Below are 21,445 nucleotides of genomic sequence, written 5' to 3'. Positions count from 1 at the left end.
AAGAAACATCTTTATTGGTGATTTTCTTGCTATGTCTGTAGAGAAAACAATTAAACCAGGCGAGTGCAATCCCAACCACCTGGTTAATACCAGACAGTGGGTGGAAGAAGACTGGGGTCAATTGTGTAAAAGGCCACAGACAGTTTGAAAAGGATGAGGAGAGACACTTAAAGAGTCACATAACATGTAATTCACAGCTTTAATGTGAGCCACTTTAAAAGTATGATTGAAGTGATTCAAACATGGAGTTCTGGCAAAGGCAGTATAGATTGCAAACGGGACAACATATTCAATGAGAGGAAAGAGAGTTCGGAGATATGGAGGTATTTTTTCAGGAACTGAAGAGACTAGCACTTTTTTAAAAAAAAGACAAGGGTTACAACAGAAGACTTGAGAGCGCGCTGGATAGAGTAGAGATTGGTTAACTTTTATCAACTAATGGGGAGGTGAGATGAATAGCAGTTAATCACAGAATGTTTACAGGGCAAGAGATAACCATTTGGGCTGCTGCACAGGCTAACTCTGCTTCCCAGCACAATCACATAGTTCCCTTCTAGCTCAGCAAATTTTCTTAAGTGCTACATCCCAGAATCTAAACACTCGTTAAACAGTTATTCCTTTATGTCATTGTTACCTTATTTCCCAGTTACCTCACATTTATGCCCTCTGGTTCTTGACTCTTTCACCCCATGGAAACAATTTCTCCCTACCTGTTGTGTATATTCCTCATGATTTTGAATACTTCTATAATATCCCCTTTCAAACTTTTCTTTTCGTCAGACCAACCACATTGTAATCATCAATACACAGGGCCTCAAGAAAGGAATGTGAACATGGTGCTAAGCAGTGTGGCCTGACTTGTAGGGCCTGAGCACAGCCAACAGTTTTATCCAGCTGTGTAAACCTCTGAGTTGAGTGCCAGTGACTTTTGGAAGCAGAAGCCAATATGTCAGCATGGTGATTAGCATGCACAAAACTATCCAACGACAGTACAGCATGGAAGAAACAATTAGAGCAAAGACAGGAGTGAAACAAAATCTAGGAGGAAGCACTCAATCATATAGTACGCAAGAGGGCCCTTCAGCTTCATTTTGGTAATTAATACATATAAAAAGGGCACAACAGGTGTAATGAACTTGATTACCATTTGAATCTCTCCCATTACAGTCGTAACAAAATACTGTGGAGTCTAGGAGATTGGTATTATCCTTGTATGTTGTTACTTAAAGTTTAATGGAGAGTTGATAATTGAAAATATTGATAGTTGCTTCCAATTCCGCTTCTTTGCAAGGTCAAATATCATAGGTGGCAACACAAACATACAAGATATTGTTACTATGTGACATGACCCAATAGTTAGTGAAAATGAAGTAGCTTTCAAACTATAAACAAGCAAAACTCAAGAGATGAAGAGACTTTATTTGACATACAGGGCCAGATTATAAGAAGTGAATCTGGTTACATAGCATTAGCAAAGGAGAAGCACCACAGCCCATTATTTTTTTTCATGGCACTGTCAACACTTCTCTTTTCCCGCTTTGAAAAAACTGTCAAGTTTATTAAACACAATTGCCTTTATTAAATACATGCTTGTTTTCCTTAACTTTCTCCCAGTTTATCATTCCTTCAACTTTTTTTAAACTATCAAGATTAACTGGCTAGCTTGTATTTGCTCAGCTTATCCTTTCATCTGTTTTTTTAAATCAAGGTAACAACATTTGCATTTCTTCAGTCCTCTGGCTCCAAGGCTGTATCTAACAGATGGGATAGTTTTGGCCAGTATTTCCACAATTTCCATCCTTGATCCCTTAGTATTCCTGGATACACCCAATCTGGTAACTTCTCAAATTTAAGCACAGCTAGTCCTTTTCATATTTCTTTATTAATTTCTAATTTATTCAGTATCTAAACTGTTTTCCCCTCTACTATGACTTCAGCAACATCTTCCTTGGCAAAGGCAGATATCAAGTTCAGTACCTCACCATGACTTTTGCTTCTCTGCACAGAGCCCTCACTGTCCCATAATCATAGAACACAACAGCGCAGTACAGGCCCTTCGACTCTCGATGTTGCGCCGATATATAAAACCAACCTGAAGCCCATCTAACGTACACTATTCCATTATCATCCATACATTTATCCAATGACCATTTAAATGCCCTTAAAGTTGGCGAGTCTACTACTGTTGCAGGCAGGGCATTCCACACCCTTACTACTGAGTGAAATCAGTTCCTCCTCTCCAACTACGCCTTCTCGAAATACCTTTAGAACATTTCTGGATTATCTTTCATGTTAATGGCCACTCTCTTCTCACTTTCTTTCTTTCCCATTTTCCCTTTTGTTCCCCTGAACTACACAGAATTAGTTTAATCTAGTTAAGCTTGGCCGCTTATGGAGAATAAGGTGATCCATGTCTTATTGATGACATACATGTGATGTCTGGTGGGGGAAATGGGACAGAAATTAGGGGTAGATGAAGTTCAGGATTACATCATCAAGGAATGTTGGAGAAAGCTTGGTTCAGTGGGCTAAGGAACGGGGGGGGGGGGGGGGGGGTGTGCAAACCAGGAGAGGCAGCTAAATGGATCTCCATTTTAAATGGCAAATAAGTCCATGAGCTCCTCACACTTGATGTTGAAAGTGAGGGTCAGATGTTTAATTGCCAGCTTACCACAGGATATAGTCAGGCTTTACCTTTGCATTACGTGATATTATTCCGGGATAATGAGCAGCTCTGGCAGGCAGGCAGTTGGCCTAGTTATGTTTTATACTGTTGGGTTACCTCAAATTTGTGACCCATGGATGAAAAGAACAAACTAGATGCAGGTGATATAAATCAATACTGTAAAGAAGTTAACCATGTTCCTGATTATTTGGAAGTGAGTGTTGGCTGGCATTTATGAATGCTGTGACTTAAACAAACATTTGGATTTAGAACATGACGAACTGATGAACCAGTAACACCACGAACGAAGGAATGTCACAGATTCTTGGCTTAAAGATCAGAATAAATAACTGAAAGTTCCAACAGGTTAATTATTAATCAATACAAACACTAGGGGGTTCAACCAAATAGCAAAAAAGGAAGAACATTTCAAGTAATAGAAATTGCTTTCACATCAACAACTTGCTTCCGACAGAAAAAGCTAATCACATTTAATTGTAGATATTGTCAAAGCCGCACTCAGGAAGAATTTGCCGTCCCTGACTGCAAAACTGCATATTTATGCAATAGAGTATTTTAAATAGCATTCTTATTGTTCGAAGCAAGCCTGCAGCACTTGTATAAATACAAACACATCAACATCCTTCACCTCTTTTTCAAAAAAAAGATAAAACGGAGGGGAAATAAAAGGAGCCAGGTGTAAAGTCTATGAGCTTTTCATGGACATCTTGATCTATTTTGTGATGCTTTGAGCCAATTCTTGAAAAAAACTCACATACAATGTCATATTAATCAGTATGAGGATTTCCCAAATATATATTAAAACCTTGGTCCACTATAGATACAATGGTGCAAGTTGTTTTTGTAAATAGTCTGAATCTTATTTTTGAGAACGTTGATTCACATTGCCCTATATTTATACATAGCAATGATGATGAATTATTCAGTTTGCTTGACTACGAGGAGCAAGAAATTGTCCAGTCACCTGGAACTAGGTAATTAGAAAAAATAACTTTCAGGTAGGTGAAGTTTAGTTTTTGCTCAATGGAACATTCAATGTTCATAGCAGGAGATTCAGCCATGATAATGCCACTGAACACGAGGGAGAGATGATTAGATTCAATCTTGTTGGAAATGGTCTTGCTCTGGCACTTGTGGTGCAACTACGAGCAAGCATTTCCACTTCTAGACTGATGTTTGCACATAGGATACCACACTGAGGTGGTCTAGCAGGAATGCCTTGGAGCTAAAATGATTAACCTTCAAGAGTGACAACCATTTTCCATTATGCTATGCTTGACACCAAAAAACACAGTTTTAACCACCTCCGCCCCAATTCCCAGTTGACTGTAGTTCTGCGAGGACTCTTTGATGCCGAAGTCAAATGCGGCCTTGATGTCATGTGTAGTCATTCTCATGTCACCAATGCAGTTCAAAATCACCATTCAGAACTTCCTATATCAAGCAAATTACAGGCATGGTACCAAAGAAAATAATGTAACAATAGAGATGGGGCATTGTACACAGCACTAGAACTACTGGAAGAAAACTTGGTAAGTAAACTTCTAATTACCAACATAATAATGGTGGCGTACAAACGGTTTGGATCAACCATTTTCTTCAATTGCTTCAATGGTCCCATGAGAAAGCAGGTGCTAGAATGAACAGACAAAAAACAAATTTAAATTTTTAGAAACTAGCTTTTGCAAAGAAGACGAGTAATCTTATGAGGAAAGAAAGAAGGAAAAAGCAGCCTTCAGTTGTCAGTCATTAGACAGCAAACTATGAATCTCAATTACAATCACCCTGTACTGTAATTCACATCAACATTGAAAATGACTTATTCAATCAACTCTATAGCTTCAAAGCCAATACTAATTGTCTTTTCTGCTTTCATGATGTAGGAGTAATTGTTTATATAACTATGTAAGCAAATATGTTAAAATGCACCACAGATTGACCTTTAGTTCTCAGCTGCTACTTAGGATCATTTAAATCCATATAGCTATCTCATGCTATAATGGTTTATTCAATCTGTGTCTTTAATATCTATAGTGGATGATACGCAAGATTTCTGTTTAAAGAAATAATTCCTCAATACATTGCCACCACAATGCCTTGTGGACTACAAACTGCCATTAACAAAAACGCTCATTTGGTATTAATAACTGATAATTAAGGCCAAACTTGGTTTGCTTTGAACATATTATGGTGATTATGTTGTAGTTTACTGTCTTAAAGAATGCATTAACTATAATGAAAAAAAAACCTAGAAATCAGATAGTCATAATTTTACTAAGTCACTAATAAAAGTGACATAATAATGACAGCATATCCTCAAAGTAGTACGGCATAACTATTTCACCTTGTACTCCTCGAAGTCTACGTGTTGCTTTTCAGGAGTACTTTTCGATTCTCACTATTAAGTGATGAACTAGTACAGCAACAATACATTACGTAAATTTAAAGGTGCAACACAAAGAAAGATATTCTACAATTCACAGAATTTGAATTGGTGGGCAAGACATCAGACATAAGCTTGCAAGGTTTTATCCCCAAAATAACTGGTAAGCTTCTACAAAACAAAAGCCATGACCTAAACACACCTTCCAGATTGACGTGGTTATTTAATGCATTTCCATTGTATATGCAAGATTTTAATCAGGCAGTTATTACTCGTTTTACTCCCTCTCAGATTTCCTCAGACTCATGTTTGGTTCAATAACATTCACTATGCTTTCCCCAGCTAAGTCCACAGCAAATATAGCCTTAAGCTACATTCATGTCCAAGTAAATGCATTACTTCAGTAATTCCAATTTTTCTTCACTGCTCGTTAGCTGCGATTCCCCTCCTTTCCCCTCAGGATCCTGAATGTTTCAGGAAAATTAGTTCATAAGATGTAGGTGCAGAAGGAGGCCATTTCAGCCCACCGAGTCTACACCACCATTCTGATGGCTGGTCTGATCATTCTCAACTCCACTTCCCCATGATCCCTGGTTCCCTTTCCGATTAAAATCTGTCCACTTGAACAGATGAACAAGGAACAAAGATGGGCCCACTCAACTCTACATTCCAGCATATCCCTGATAATCTTCATCCACTTGGTAAGAATCTGCATTAAAATTATTTAAAAATTGCGCAACTACTGCCCTTTTTATTCCACCACCTTAACTTTACCAACAAGCACTGCAGTGTAAAGCCACTCAGAAGTCACGTGCACCACAATCATTACATCATTAACACTCTCAAATTAGCTAAATAGGAATGACTTTAACAAACCCACGCTGGCTTCCTTATTAAGATAACAGTGTGGAGCTGGATGAACACAGCAGGCCAAGCAGCATCTCAGGAGCACAAAAGCTGACGTTTCGGGCCTAGAGTCAGCTTTTGTGCTCCTGAGATGCTGCTTGGCCTGCTGTGTTCATCCAGCTCCACACTTTGCTATCTTGGACTCTCCAGCATCTGCAGTTCCCATTATCTCTTGGCTTCCTTATTAATCTGTGTTTGGCCAAATGACTGTTAATTTTACCCCAAGTTATTGTTTCTATATGCTTTCTATCACAAGGGCCTTGGTTGCTGGTCTGAACATTAGAGTTTTTGGAACAACAGTGTCAATATTTGTAATTCTTGTGGTCTCTGACATTGTATCTACAGGAAGGGAGAACAGGAAAATTATGGCCAGTACCTTAGTGTTCATTTATACTTTTGACTTCATTCCCCTCACTAGGAAAAGGGAATATTTAATTAGTTTTCCTAAATGCCAACTAACCTTTTGCAATTCATGCACTAGACCACCCAGATCATTCTGCATTGTAGAACATGGAACTGCACAGCACAAGAATGGGCCCTTTAGCCCATGATGTTGTGCTAAACATGGTTAAGGATGGTCATGACTGGGAATTAAATATCCAGGGGTACCAAACTGTTTGGAAGGGCAGATAGGAAGGTAAGGGAAGCGGCGTTGCTCTGATTTTTAAGGATATCAGGGCGGTAGTGAGAGATGATATAGGTTCTACCAAACAAAAGGTTGAATCCATTTCGGTGGAAGTCAGGAAAAGCAGGGAGAAGTAGTCACTGATAGGGTGTGGTCTGCAGGCCACCAAATAATGATGTCGTGGTGGTGCGGGCAATAAACATAGAAATAGTTAATGCATGTAAAAATGGTACAGCAATTATCATGGGGGATTTTAATCTACATATCGACTGGTCAAACCAGGTCAGTCATGGCAGCCTTGAGGAGGGGTTCATAGAATGCATCTGCAATAATTTCATTGAACAATATGTAATGGAACCTACTTGGCAACAAGCTAACGTGGATCTAGTCCTGTGTAATGGGACAGGAATAATTAATGATTTCACAGTTAGGGATCCTCTCGGAAGGAGTGATCACAGTATGATCGAATTTAAAATACAGATCGAGTGTGAGAAGGTTAAATCCAGTACCAATGCCCTGTGCTTAAACAAAGGAGACTATGATGGGACGAGGGAGGAGTTAGGCAAGGTAAAATGGGAACAAACACTTTACGGTGGGTCAATTGAGGAACGGTGGGAGGACCTTCAGAACGATTTTTCATAGTGCTCAGAAGTATATTCCAGTGATAAGGAAGAACTGTAGGAAAAGAAACAGTCAACCATTGATGTCTAAGGAAATAAAGGAAAGTATCAGATTAAAAAAAAATACATACAAAAAAAAGCAAAGACTAGTAGGAACCTAATAGACTGGGAAATCTTTAAAGGCAAACAGAAAGCCACAAAAAAATAGTTATAAAGAAAAGTAAGAGATTTTGAGCTAGTTTATTCTCAATCTAAAAACAGGCAAAAGTTTCTATAAATATGTAAATTGTACAAGTTTGGCGAAGGCAAACATTGGTCCTTTAAAGGATGAGAAGGCCAATTTAACAACTGGGAATGAGGAAAAAGCCGAGGCATTAAACAGTTATTTTGTGCCAGTCTTCACAGTGGAAGACACAAATAACGTGCCAAAAACTGATGGCAAGAAGGTTAGGACCTGGAAATATCATCATCACTAAGGAGGCAGTGTTGGGCAAGCTAATGGGGCTAACGGTAGACAAGTGTCCTGGCCCTGATGAAATGCATCCCAGGGTGCTAAAAGAGGTGATGGGGGAAAATAGCAAATGCGCTAGTAATTATGTGCCAAAATTCACTGGACTCTGGGGTGGTTTCTGCAGATTGGAAAACAGCCGATGTAACGCCACTGTTTAAAAAAGGAAGTAGACAAAAAGCAAGTAACTATAGGCCAGTTAGCTTAACTTCGGTAGCAGGGAAAATGCTTGAATCTAACATTAAGGAAGAAAATAGCAAGAAATCTGGATACAAAATCTCCCATTGGGAACACTCAGCATGGGTTCATGAAGGATAGGTCATGTTTAACTAATTTGGTGGAATTCTTTGAAGACATTAATTGCATGGTGGACAACTGGGAAACCTGTGGATGTAGTGTACCTGGATTTCTAGAAGGCATTTGACAAGGTGCCACACAAAGGTTGCTACACAAGATAAAGTTGCATGGTATTACAGGTAATGCACTGGCATGGATAAAGGATCGGTCAACTAGTAGAAAGCAAAGAGTAAGGGTAAATGGGCGTTTTTCTCGTTGGCGGTCAGTGGCTAGTGGTGTGCCTCAGGATCAGTGCTGGGAACAGAATTGTTTACAATTTACATAGATGATTTGGACTTGGGGACCAAGCGTGATGTGTCAAAATTTGTGGATGACACCAGGGTGAGTGGTAGAGCAAAGTGTGCAGAAGACACAAAGTCTACAGAGGAACATAAATAGTCTAAGTAAGTGGGCAAAGGTCTGACAGATGGAGCGCAACGTTGATAAGTGTGAGATCATCCATTTTGGTAGGAATAACAGCAAAATGGACTATGTTTTAAATGGTAAAAAAGTTGCAGCACGCTGCTGTGCAGAGGGACTTGCGTGACCTTGTGCATGAAACGTTAAAAGTAGCAATGCAGGTGCAGCAGGTAATTAAAAAGGCAAATGGAATTTTGTCTGTCATTGCTAGATGGATGGAGTTTAAAAACAGGGAGGCTATGCTGCAGCTGTACAGGGTCCTGGTGAGGCCACACCTGGAGTATTGTGTGCAGTTTTGGTCTCCTTACTTGAGAAAGGATATACTGGCACTGGAGGGGGTGCAGATTGAGATTCACTCGGTTGATTCCGGAGTTGAGAGGGTTGGATTATGAGGTGAGACTGAGTAGGCTGGGATTATACTCATTGGAATTCAGAGGAACGAGGGGAGATCTTATAGAGACATATAAGATGATGAAAGGAACAGATAGGGTGGAGGCAGGGAGGTTGTTTCCACTAGCAGGTGAAACCAGGACTGGGGGCATTGCCTCAAAGTGAAGGGAAGATGATTTAGGACCGAGGTCAGGAGGAACTTCTTTACCCAAAGGGTTGTGAATCTGTGGAATTCCCTGCCCAGTGAAGCGGTTGAAAATACCTCGCTGAATGTGTTTAAGGTAAGGCTGGATAAATTTTTGTACAGTAAAGGAATTAAGGGTTATTGTCTGCAGGTGGATAAGTGCAGCTGAGTCTCAAAAAAGATCAGCCATGATCTTACTGAACGGCAGGGCAGGCTCGAGGGGCCGGATGGCCTACTCCTGCTCCTAGTTCTTATATTCTAAACATGATGCTAAATGAAACTAATTCCTTCTGCCAGCCATTGATCCATATCCCTCCATTCCTTGCATATTAATGTGCTTATCTAAAAGTTTCTTAAATGCCCCTACTGTATTCCGTCTCCACTACCACCCCAGCTCCTACCACACACTGTTTAATAAAAAAAAACTTGCCCCTCAGGTTGACGAGGGTCGAGCAGTGGATGTGGTGTACATGGACTTCAGCAAGACATTTGATAAGGTTTCCCACGGCAGGCTCATTCATAAAGTCAGGAGGTATGAGATACAGGGTGATTTGGCTGTCTGGATTCAGAATTGGTTGGCTGACAGGAGGCAGAGAGGGGTTGTAGATGGTAAGTATTCTGCCTGGAGGTCAGTGCTGAGTGGTGTCCCACAGGACTCTGTTCTTGGACCTCTGCTCTTTGTAGTTTTTATAAACGACTTGGATGAGGAGGTTGAGGGGTGGGTTAGTATGTTTGCTGATGACACAAAGGTTGGAGGTGCCGTTGACAGTACAGAGAGCTATTGCAGGCTTCAGCGAGATATTGACAGAATGCAGAGCTGGGCTGAGAAATGGCAGATGGAGTTCAACCTGGATAAATGCAAAGTGATGCATTTTGGAAGGTCGAACTTAAATGCTGAATATAGGATTAAAGGCAGGATTCTTGGCAGTGTGGAGGAACAGCGGGATCTTGGTGTTCAAATGCATAGCTCCCTCAAACTTGCCACCCAGGTGGATAAGGTTGTTAAGAAAGCATATGGTGTTTTGGCTTTCATTAACAGGGGGATTGAGTTTAAGAGCCGCGAGGTTATGCTGCAGCTCTACAAAACTCTGGTGAGACCACACTTGGAATAGTCTGTCCAGTTCTGGTCGCCCTATTATAGGAAAGATGTGGAGGCTTTGGAGAGGGTGCAAAGGAGGTTTACCAGGATGCTGCCTGGACTGGAGGGCTTGACTGAGCTCGGACTTTTCTCTCTGGAGAGGAGGAGGAGGAAGAGAGGTGACCTGATCGAGGTATACAAGGTAACGAGAGGGACGGATAGAGTCAATAGCCAGAGACTTTTCCCCAGGGCAGGATTGACTGCCACGAGGGGTCATAGTTTTAAGGTGTTAGGAGGAAGGTATAGAGGAGATATCAGAGGGAGGTTCTTCACCCAGAGAGTTGTGAGCGCATGGAATAGTTTGCCAGTGGTAGTTGCAGAAGCAGAGTCATTAATGACATTTAAGCGACTGCTGGACATGCACATGGACAGCAGTGAATTCAGGCGAATGTAGGTTAGGTTATTTTATTTTTGGATTAGGATTATTCCACGACACAACATCGTGGGCCGAAGGGCCTGTACTGTGCTGTACTTTTCTATGTTCTATGTTCTCACATGCCCTTTGAGCAATACTCCTCTACCCTTAAGTGCGTATCCCCTGGAATTAGGCATTTCAACGCTAGGAAAAACATTCTGACCATCAACCCTATCTAAGCATCTCATAACTTTTTTTGGCTTCTACCAAATCTCCCCTCAGCCTCCACCGTTTTTCTGGCCTCTCTTTTTAGCTGATACCGTCTAATCCAGGCAGCATCCTAGTAAACCCCTTATGCACCTTCTCCAAAGCCTCCATATACTTGCTGTAATATGGTGACCAGAATTAAGCACAATAGTCTACAATGTGGCCTAACCAAAGTCTTATAAAGCTGCAACAAGAAATTTCAAATCTTGTATTCAACTCTCCAACCAATACTGGCAAGCATGTCATACACCTTCTTTACCACTATCTACTTTCATGGCTACTTTCAGGGAGTTACGGACTTGAACCCCAAGATTCTCCTGCACATCAATGCAGTTAAGAGTCCTTCCATTAACTGTATCCTTTTCCTTAACATTTGATCCCCCAAAGTGCAGCATCTCACACTTATCCGGATTAAATTCCATCTACCATTTCTCCACCATATACTAGATCTACATACCACTGTATCCTCTGACAAACTTCTACACTATCCACAACTCCATCGATCTTTGTACTGTCTGCAAACTTAGCAACCCGCCCATCTACATTTTCATTTAAGTCATTTGTATATGTCACATACAGAGGTCCCAGTACAGATCCCTGCAGAAAACCACTAGTCACAGACCTCCAGCCTGAAAAACACCCTTCCACCACTGTCCTCTATGGGCAAACCAATTCTGCATCCACGCATCTAAGTCACCATGAATCCCGTGCATTTTGATATTCCGGACGAGCTTACCAAGAGGGACCTTACCGAAACTCTTAGTAAAATCCACATAAACTACATCGACTGCTCTACGGTCCTCGAATACCTTCATCATCTCCTTGAGATATTCGATGTGGCTCGTAAGATATATGACCTGCCCTACACAAAGCCATGCTGACTATCCCTAATTAGATCATCCTTTTCCAAATGTGTGTTATCCCTACCAACTATCTTCAAAAGCTTCCCAACCATTGATGAGAAACTCACTGATTTTAGAGTTCTGTAATCTCTCACCATTTAAATAATATGCTTTTAAAAAATTCTCCAGGCCAAAATGGACAATTTCAATTTTTCTCACATTATCATCCATTTATCAGACTTTGTGCACTGACTCAACCTATCATTTGTAACCCTTCCCAATCTCCCTGTCTTCCTCACAACTTGCTTTCCCATGTATTTTTGTCATCAGCAAGTTTAGCAGCCTTACCTTTGATCCCTTTAGCCATTTATATAAAACGTAAAATGTTACCAACCTTGATCTTTGGCACACCAGTCTTTATATCTTGCAACCAAAAAATGACCCATATATGTTTTATTCCGATCTAAATGTAATCAACACCAGGACAATACCCAAGTATTGGCTGTCAAGTGCAAGGAGCATGTCTATCACACAAATGCTGGGAAATGACCATCGATAACAACAGCAGTTGTCACCATCACCCTTTGACATTCAACAGTGTCACTATCGACAATTTTTCCATAACTACTATCCTAATGTTACCAAACACCAGAAACTGAACTGGACTAGCCATTTAAACAGTGGCCACAAGAGATGGTCAAAGGTTAGGAATACCACAATGAGTAATTTGCCTAGTAACTCCATAAAGTCCGTACAAGGCACATGTTGGCAGTGTGATGGAATACTCTCCACTTGCCTAGTTAATCACAGCTCCAACAATACTCAAGCAGCTTGACACCACTGAAGACAAAGCAGCTCATTTATGCTCAGTAGCAGCAGTATGTACCATGTAAAAGGTGCACCGGCAGAAATTTACCAAGGCTTTTTAAGACAGCACTCTTCATACTCCTAGCAGGGGTGATCTGTACCTGGCTATGCAAGGTGACTTGTACCTGAACACAGTAAGTGGGCCATGCCTACTTACAAGATGGCAGACAGAAGCTGGGCAAAACTAAGCAGCATGTTCATACAGTGAAACGCAATGGTACCTTTGAATAGAACTGCTAGGAGGTCAGTAAAGGAATGCTGTACGTTCCCATCTGAGACTGTTCTGATAAAGGGATGCCTTAGGCTAGATAAATGATCAACTCCATCTTTATTAATGAAAGGGTGATTGTCCCAGTAAATGAATACCGGCAGGTGCTAGATTAGGTCAAGCAGCTGCAAGGATAACAGCTAAAGTTATTTCACAGTAAATAGCTACCTCTGATGCCACCAGCAATATTAAATAGTTTCTAGCTAAAAATACTCAAATCATAGAAGTTGGTTTCAATACATAACCAGTATAATATAAACCTGATAATACAAGCCTTAAAAAAGTTTAGATGTAAAGATTAATTAGCCTTAGGGGATGCCTTCTCTTATGCCCGGAACAGGGTAGACTAAACACAAACCATAAATTACAAAATGCTGACAGTAGTAGTTATATAACATGACACTTAGAATTAATTATATAACAAAAGTTAACCTTATAACAATTAAAACTAACTGACTTTTTATTTTTATGTAAGGTAATTGGGACAGTGGGAAAATAAAAGGTATTTAACAAGATTCTGCTTGTTGTTCTGATTAGCAAGGTTAGATCACATGGAATCCATGGGGAGCTAGCCAACAGGATACAAAATTGGCTTGAAGGTAAGAGAGACGGTGGTGATAGGTGGTTGTTTTTGGTCTAGAGAACAGCAGAGTGCCACTAGGGTTGGTGCTGGTTCCACTGCTTTTCATTATCTATATAAAATGACCTGGATATGAATACAGGAGGCATGGTTAGTATGTATTAACACCAAAATTAGTGGTGTTAATGGACAGTGGAGGCAGTTACTTCGGAGTACAATGGGACCAGGAGTGGCAGACAGAGTTTAATTTAGACAAATGTGAGGTGTTGCACTTTGGTAAGACAAACCAGGGCAGGACTTGAACAGTTAATGGTAAGGCCCTGCGGAATGTTGCTGAACAAAAAGACCTAGTGGTACAGGTGCACAGTTCCTTGAAAGTGGAGTCACAGGTAGGCCAGGTAGTGAAGACGACGTTCAGCATGCTTGCCTTCATTGGTCAGTGCACTGAGTATAAGAGATGGGACGTCATGTTGCAACTGTACAAGACATTAGAATCATTGGAAAATTGGAAGCAGGCCATTTAGCCTATCAACTCCACATTGAACCTCCGAAGAGCAGCCCACCCAGACCCATCCCCTACCCTATCCCTGCATTTTCCCCATGGTTAGTCTACCTAGCCTGCATATCCTTGGATACGGTGGGTAATTTAGCATGGCTAGTCCACTTAACCTGCAAATCTTTGGTCTGAGAAAGGATACCTGAGCAGAGGAAACACATACAGACATAGGATGAATGTGAAAACTCTACATAGTCACACGAGGGTGGAATCAAATCAGGGTTCCTGTGTGCTGACCACTGAACCACCATGCCGCCCCCAAAATCGGTGAGGCAATTTTACAACTTTAAATTCTGGTCTTCCTGCTTAAGGAAAGATGTTGTTAAACCTGACAGGGTTCAGAAAAGATTTCCAGGGATTTTGCCAGGTTTGGTGGATTTGACCTATAGGGAGAGGTTCAATGGGCTAGGTCGTTTTTTTTGCCTGGAACATCGGAGGCTGAGGAATGACATTATAGAGGTTTATGAAATTATGAAGGACATGGACAGGATGAATAGCCAAGGTCTTTTTCCCAGGATAGGGGATTCCAAAACTAGAGGCCAAGATTTAAGTTGAGAGGAGAAAGATATAAAAGGGAGCTATGGGGTAACTTTTTCCACAGAGGATGGTGCGTGAATGGAATGAGCTGCCAGAGGAAGTGTTTGAGGTGGGTACAGTGACAACATTAAAAAATGGATCAAATGCTGGCAAATGGGACTAGATCAGTTTAAGGTCGGAGCTGGCCCGAAGAGTCTGTTTCCGTGCCGCATAACTCTGACTCCTCTCCAATCTAGTCACCAGACTTGCAAATATATCACCATTCTTTTCAGTATGACTGGACTGAAATCCTGGAAGTCCCTCCTTAAAGACATTTTGGGTCTTCCTATAGCAGATGTTCTGTAGCAGTTCAAAGCAGCAGCTCATCATGACCTTCACAAAGGCACATACGCATGGCAATAAATGCTGGTCCAGCTAGTGTTGCCCTCATCCCATCAGTGAATAACATTTTTTAAAAAAAGTTGACTTTCAAGCTGATTCCTGTGAGGCTTCATGTATCACATCTTGTCAACCTGAAAGTTATCCATTTGTGCCTTCTGTTCCATACTAGCTAAAAATGCTACCTCCACGTTAATATAGTTCTCACAACACTTACGAGCTCTAATTGTGCAGTAAACCTATGTTCAATCGCTTTGTCAAATGTCTTCTACAAATCTAAGTACTGTTTGCCCACAGGTTCGCCTTTCTCCATGCTGCGTGCTTCTTCAAAGAACTCCAAAAAGTTTGTCAAACTTGATTTTCCCTTTCAGAAAACCACGTTAACTCTGCTTGATTATCTTGAAATTTTAAGTAGCTTGCAATATTCTTCATAACTGATTCCATCACTTTCCCTATGACATATTAATTAGCTTTGCCTCCTAGTGTCTCTGCTCCTACCTTGAATAGGAGAGACCTTCCAACTTGTTGAGACCTTTCCAGAATCTGGGGAATTTCTGAGAATTAAAACCAATTCATTGATCTTGGCAGCCACTTTTTTAAAAAAAATACTGGGGTGAAATCCATAAGGACCTGGGACTTTGTCAGTTTTCAGTTTTAAGAATTTTCTCTGTATATTTTCCCCTGGCAATTGTAATTTTAAGTTCCTTCCTTCCTTTCATTTACTGATTCTGGATCCTGAGGGAAAAGAAAAATACTTCATATCTGTTATCAATGGGTGATCAACGTTATCAATTTTTTAACTATGACTCCTAAATTGAGATTCTCCCAGAATGAAACATCCACTCCACTTCTCCGTCAAGACCCTTCAGGATTTTGCGTTTCAAACAAGTCACATCTCACTCTTCAAAACTCCAACGGATGTAAGCCCAGCCTGTCTAACATGTCCTCAGAAGGCCACCTGACTTCTCCAGGTGTTAGTCCAGTAAACATTCTCTGACCTGCTTCCAATGTATTTACATCCTTTCTGAAATAAGGTTACAATGTTGTATACAGTGTTGATGGGAAGCTCATACCAAGATACTAAGCTCTTCCTTGAACAGACATGATTTACTTGTTCATAATTATTTCTTCAGACTACAAACAGAACCATAAACCCACCACAACGCCCTTACCTTTCTGGAACTAATAACCAAATTAACTATTCAGAGACAAAAACACATGATTGCTGCTTAAAGGGACACCATAACAAATCAAAACTTCGATGACGTTTAACACTGGTCACCATTCTTTGCAACACTTAATTAATCATTTTCTGATTTCACTTGTTACTAACCCCATTACATTTCACTCAAAATTTAAAAAGCTGTGATAAGAGCAGAAGAAGTGGGCAATGCAAGTTTTGGGCAGAAAAACAGTGAGGGAAAAGTAAACTAGTTACAGAAAGTTTGCACTAGTTGTGGCTAAAGCATATTACAATTCACTATTCACACTTACAATTAAAGAAAGAACCCAAGTTCAGTTTCTTTCAGAAACCTTTGAAGGGTAGACACTTTAATTCAGGAAAAGAATTAACAAGTTAACTTTCACAAACAATTGGATTAATGAGCAACTTAGCACTTTTAGATAAAATCCAGAAAGAACTGTGGATGCTGTAAATCAGGCACAAAAACAAAAGTTGCTGGAAAAGCTCAGCAGGTCTGGCACCATCAGTGAAGAAAAAAAATATCAGAGTTAACGTTTCAGGTCTGGTGAGGAAGGGTCACCGGACCTGAAACATTAGCTCTGATATTTTTTTTCTTCACAGATGTTGCAAGGCCTGCAGAGGTTTTCCAGTTTCAGTACTTTGCGATGTTGGCTGAAGGCCTAGCCCACTGGGAAAATATCTCATCTTCAAATGGCGCGTGTTCTTTTACATCCACCTGAGGGTGCTATACTGCACCTAGTTCAATATCTCTAAAGTTCAGCACTTCTGACAATTCTTGATTCATAAGCTTTGAAGTCTTCGACTGGATTTCAATTTGCAAAACTGCCAGGGAACATAATCAGTTGAATGCGCTGTTGGCTAAGCCATAATGAACCAAACTATTGGTGGGCAATGCTTCATGTAAAAGAGAGAAACCAACATGGTGTGCAGCTGAAGAGTTGCTCCTGGCAGTGTGAATCCTGTGGATGCATCGAGCTTGTGACAAATTGCTGTTGTTAATGATTATACTCCATTTCCGTTTATTGTCAGAGATCTAGTGCACACAAGGCCCTTTGGCCCATTGAGTATGCCAGTCAAAAACAAACAAATATCCAACTATTTCAATAAGTGGCCTATAGCCTTACATGCCTTGGCATCACATATACAACTAACTACTTCATAAATGTCATGAGAATGTCTATCTCTACCACTCTTATAGGTGGAATGTTCCAGATTCCTAACATCCTCTGGGTAAAGATGTTTTTCCTCAGATACCCTCTCCTGGCTCTCACCTTAAATCTCCACCCCTTGGACACTGGTCCCTCAAAAGGAACGGTTTCTTCCTATCTATAACTCTCAATTTTATATATATCAATCATGTGCCCCTTCCGTCTCCTCTCCTCCAAGCTAAGCACCAATCTGACCAATTCATAACTTCACAACTAAAACTCTTCAGCCCAGGCAAAAGGCTGCTAAATCTCCTCTGCAACATCTAGTGTGAACACATATGTCCTATAATGTGGGTTCCAGAATTGCACACAATACTCTAGTTGTGATGTAACCAACATTTTATACAGTTTCAACATCACCTCCCTGCTCTTAAAATCAATGCTTCGGCAAATAAAAGGTGAGCATCCCATGTGCCTTCGTGACCATGTTATCTATTTGTACCTTAAAAGGACTGGTGGACATATACATAGAGTACTGACATTTATCATAATCTAAAGTTTACTTGCAAATTGTCCCAAATGGTTTTATCACTCAAATCATTATTTAAATCATTTGAGGAATTGAGGCAGACAAATTCATTTTCATCTATTTATATTTTACTCTGGCACAAGTGATTATATAATGAAACAACCATCATATATTTTGTCATACAGAATATACACATCCTGCTCAAATTTTGTTTTAAAATGTTATTTTGTGGTATGATTTGTAAGCTGACAGTAAATTATATGGAAAATAACAATAAAGACTATTTTTGTTTACAGGCATGGGAGAAGAGTTATAGTTCAATGCTGAGGTTCAAGATTGAATCAGTAACGTCTGCTGACAGAGTATAAGTGGTTGCAATGTCATGTGAAATAGATCTCTCAGGGCCGTTCAATGTTTGGGTAATAGACTGACCTGGATAGCATAATGTCCCCATTTGCACTGCGCTTCATGTTGTACTTGTGGAGCAAGGGGTTACATCTTCCCCAAAATAAATAGCATTTAATGCACCAAAAATTAGAAGGGTCAAAGACTGATAGGTTTTACTGATAATTGTTAGGTATTGTATATTGAGATAAGAAACAAAAGACTCACTTGCGAATAACCAAAAGAGAAAAAAAACAGAAATGAGTGAGTACGGCAAGGGGTCAATCATCGTAACATGAAGCACTCATTAACAAACCTAATCAAGTACAAGTAAATGTGGAAGATATCTAATCTAGGCAGTTACGTTCACCTGTCCTTTACAGAGCTTGGATGAGGTAGGAATCTTGGTCTCATTGCAACTTAGTAGTGCTGCATTTAGCACAGGCTACTAATGTTTTAGTTCAACATAGAAGGTTAGAAGGTATGAGTTAAACTACTTTGAAGACATTTCATTGTCACAATTAACTCATGTCTTTTAATCCAAACAATTTCTATTATAAGCATTGTCAGAAACAATTGAGAAACAAAGACGACAGAAACTGGTGAAAACTTGAAACATGAAGGAGAAGCAGGTTTCTCAAGTACAAAACATAAAGCAGCTGAACAAGGCCTTTGCTGTTGAGGTGGTAGACACTTACCTGGCAAGAGCAGCAATATTTCCTAATGTATAAAACACTGCAAATAATTTGATTCCACCTGGAAGCCACAGAAAAGCTGTTCCCTGAAGGAATAACAAAAAGGAAAGAGTAACTGCTACCATTTTATCATAAATCATTAAAGCTGCAATAATACTCTTGATGCACGTGTGAAATTCACTAATACTTTCACAAAAGGACTTTCAATACCCGTATGAAAGAAAGTGAAATAATATTTAAGTCATTTTATTCTGTTTTTGTCGTTCTTCACCTTCATTTGGTTTTTATTAAATTCTTGTACATTGATTTGTATCTAACAAAAAATTAGGACATTTGGCTGAAAAAAATAACACAGAGACTGAATAATATAGGCTATTACTGATGTGCAATTTACTAGCAACTTATAGGGTCACAGTTATACAGCATGGAAACAGACTCTTCAGTCCAACTGATCTAGTCCCATATGCCAGTATTTAGCCTATTTGAATGGTATAATTGTACTCACCTCCACCACATTCTCTGGCAGCCCATTCCATACACGTGCCACACGCTGTGTGAAAAAGTTTCCCCTTACATCCCTTCGAAATCTTTCTCCTCTCATCCTAAAATTATGCCCTCTAGTGTTAGACTTCCTCACCCCAGGGTAAAGACCTTGGCTATGCACCCTGTCCATGCGCCTCATGATTTTATAAACCTCTATAAAAGGTCACCCCTCAGACTCAGGACTTCTGGGTAAACAGGCCACACACATTCAGCCTCTCACCATAATTAAAAACACTCCAACCTCAACAACATTCTAAGTCTTTTCTGATCTCTTTCAAGTTTAACAACATCTTCCCTAGCAGAATGAACACAGTACTCCACAAGGGGCCTAGCTAATGTCCTGTGCAGTTGCAAATGACATCACAACTCTTACACTCAATGCACTGACCAACGAAGGCAAGCTTATCAGATATTCACTCCCAGATATCCATGATTCTATATGGGGTCACCACGGTTGTAGTGTCCCTAGCCCTTGGACCTGGGTTCAAGTCCCACCTGTTCCAGAGGTGTGTAACAACATGTCCGAACAAGTTAATTAGAAAAATAAAAGTAAAAGAAAAAGGCAAAAAAAATACAACATGGTGAAGATTAGTGTGAAACCAGAGGACTGGGAGGCCTTTTAAAACCTGAGGATAACTAAAGATGCAATAAAGGGGAAGATGATGAAATAGGAGAGTAAGCTAGCTAATAATGTTCAAGAAGAGCTCAACTTTTTTTTCTGAAAGGTAAGAGAGAAATGCAGAATTAAACATTGGACAACTGAAAAATGAGACTGGTGAAACATTAATAGGGAACAAAGAAATGGTGAAGTAACTGCATAGGTATTTTGCATCAGTCTTTACGGTGGCAAGACATCAGTAGTATATCAGAATTTCTACAGAATCAGGGAGCAGTGGTGATGGCCATGATACTCACCAAGGAGATGGTGTTGGGGAAGCTGAATGGTTTGAAAGAGGACAAATCACCTAGTCCAGATAGACTCCACCCTAGGGTCTGAAGGAGATAGGTGAAGAGATTGCGGAGGCATTGGTGCCGATCTTTAGGAATCAATGGAATCTGGGCCCCAGAGGAGTGGCTAATGTAATACTTCTATGTAAGAAGGGAAGGAGGCAGAAGACAAGAAATTTATAGGTTTTGTTGGCCTGACTTCTGTTGTTGGTAAGATTTTAAGAATCTATTATTGAGGAGGAGATTGCAAAATACTTGGAAGAGCATGGTAAAATAGGACTAGGTGAGCTTGGCTTTATCAAAGAGAGATCACATCTGACAAATCTGTCACAATTCTTTGGAGGTTAGTAGCAAGTTAGACAAAGGAGAAGGCCTTTGACAAGATGCTGCGCAGGAGGCTGCTAAATGTGATAAGAGGTTATAGTAGTAGAGACAAGGTGCTGACATGGTAAGAAGATTACCTGCATAGCAGAAAGTGGGGATAAAGAGGGTTTTTTATGATGGCAGATGGTGACAAGTGGAGTTCTGCATGGGTCAGTGCTGGGACCACTACTGTTCATGGCATATATTCACAATCTGGACAAAGGAACTGAGGGTATTGTTGCTAACTTTGCAGTTGACACAAAGATAGCTGGGATGACAGATGGTGTTGAGGTGGCAGGGAGGCTGCAGAAGGGTTCGGACAGACTTAGAGAGTGGGCCAAGGAACAGGTTGAACACAATTTGGAAAAATGTGGGGTTATGCAGTTTGGTAGGAAAAACAGAAGCATAGACAATGTTCTAAATGCAGGAAACGCTTTGAAATTCTGAAGCACAAAACGATTTGGCAATCCTAGTTCAAGATTCCCTTAACGGTGACATGCAGGCACAGCTGCCAGTTATGAAGGCAAATGCAATGTTAGCATTCATTTCATGAGAGCTAGCATACCAGAGTAAATATATCCCGCTGAGGCTTCAAAAAACTCCGATCAGACTGCATTTGGGCCCCATCTGTAAGAGAGGATGTGCTGGCAATGGAGGGATACCAGAGAAGGTTTACAAGAATGACCCCAGAGGTGAAGGGCTTGTCATATGAGCAGTTGAGGACTCTAGGTCCATACAATATTGAGTTTAGGAGGATATGTATGCACGCGGTGGGGGGGGTGGCT

General features: G+C 40.4%; 1 protein-coding gene across 1 annotated transcript in view; it reads right to left on the bottom strand.

Annotated features, from left to right (window-relative positions):
* sft2d1 (SFT2 domain containing 1) overlaps positions 1 to 21,445 on the bottom strand; it is a 59,234-nt gene that overhangs the window by 15,543 nt on the left and 22,246 nt on the right. Inside the window, exons 3-4 of the mRNA XM_048536703.2 lie at positions 18,810 to 18,892; positions 4,239 to 4,320 (exon numbers count right to left, since the gene is read on the bottom strand). Of these exons, the coding sequence (XP_048392660.1) occupies positions 4,239 to 4,320; positions 18,810 to 18,892 (165 nt within the window). The remainder of the gene's footprint in view (positions 1 to 4,238; positions 4,321 to 18,809; positions 18,893 to 21,445) is intronic.

Source organism: Stegostoma tigrinum, chromosome 9 (genome assembly GCF_030684315.1).
Source record: "Stegostoma tigrinum isolate sSteTig4 chromosome 9, sSteTig4.hap1, whole genome shotgun sequence".
NCBI lineage: Eukaryota > Metazoa > Chordata > Chondrichthyes > Orectolobiformes > Stegostomatidae > Stegostoma > Stegostoma tigrinum.
This window is presented reverse-complemented; position numbering and strand designations above follow the sequence as displayed.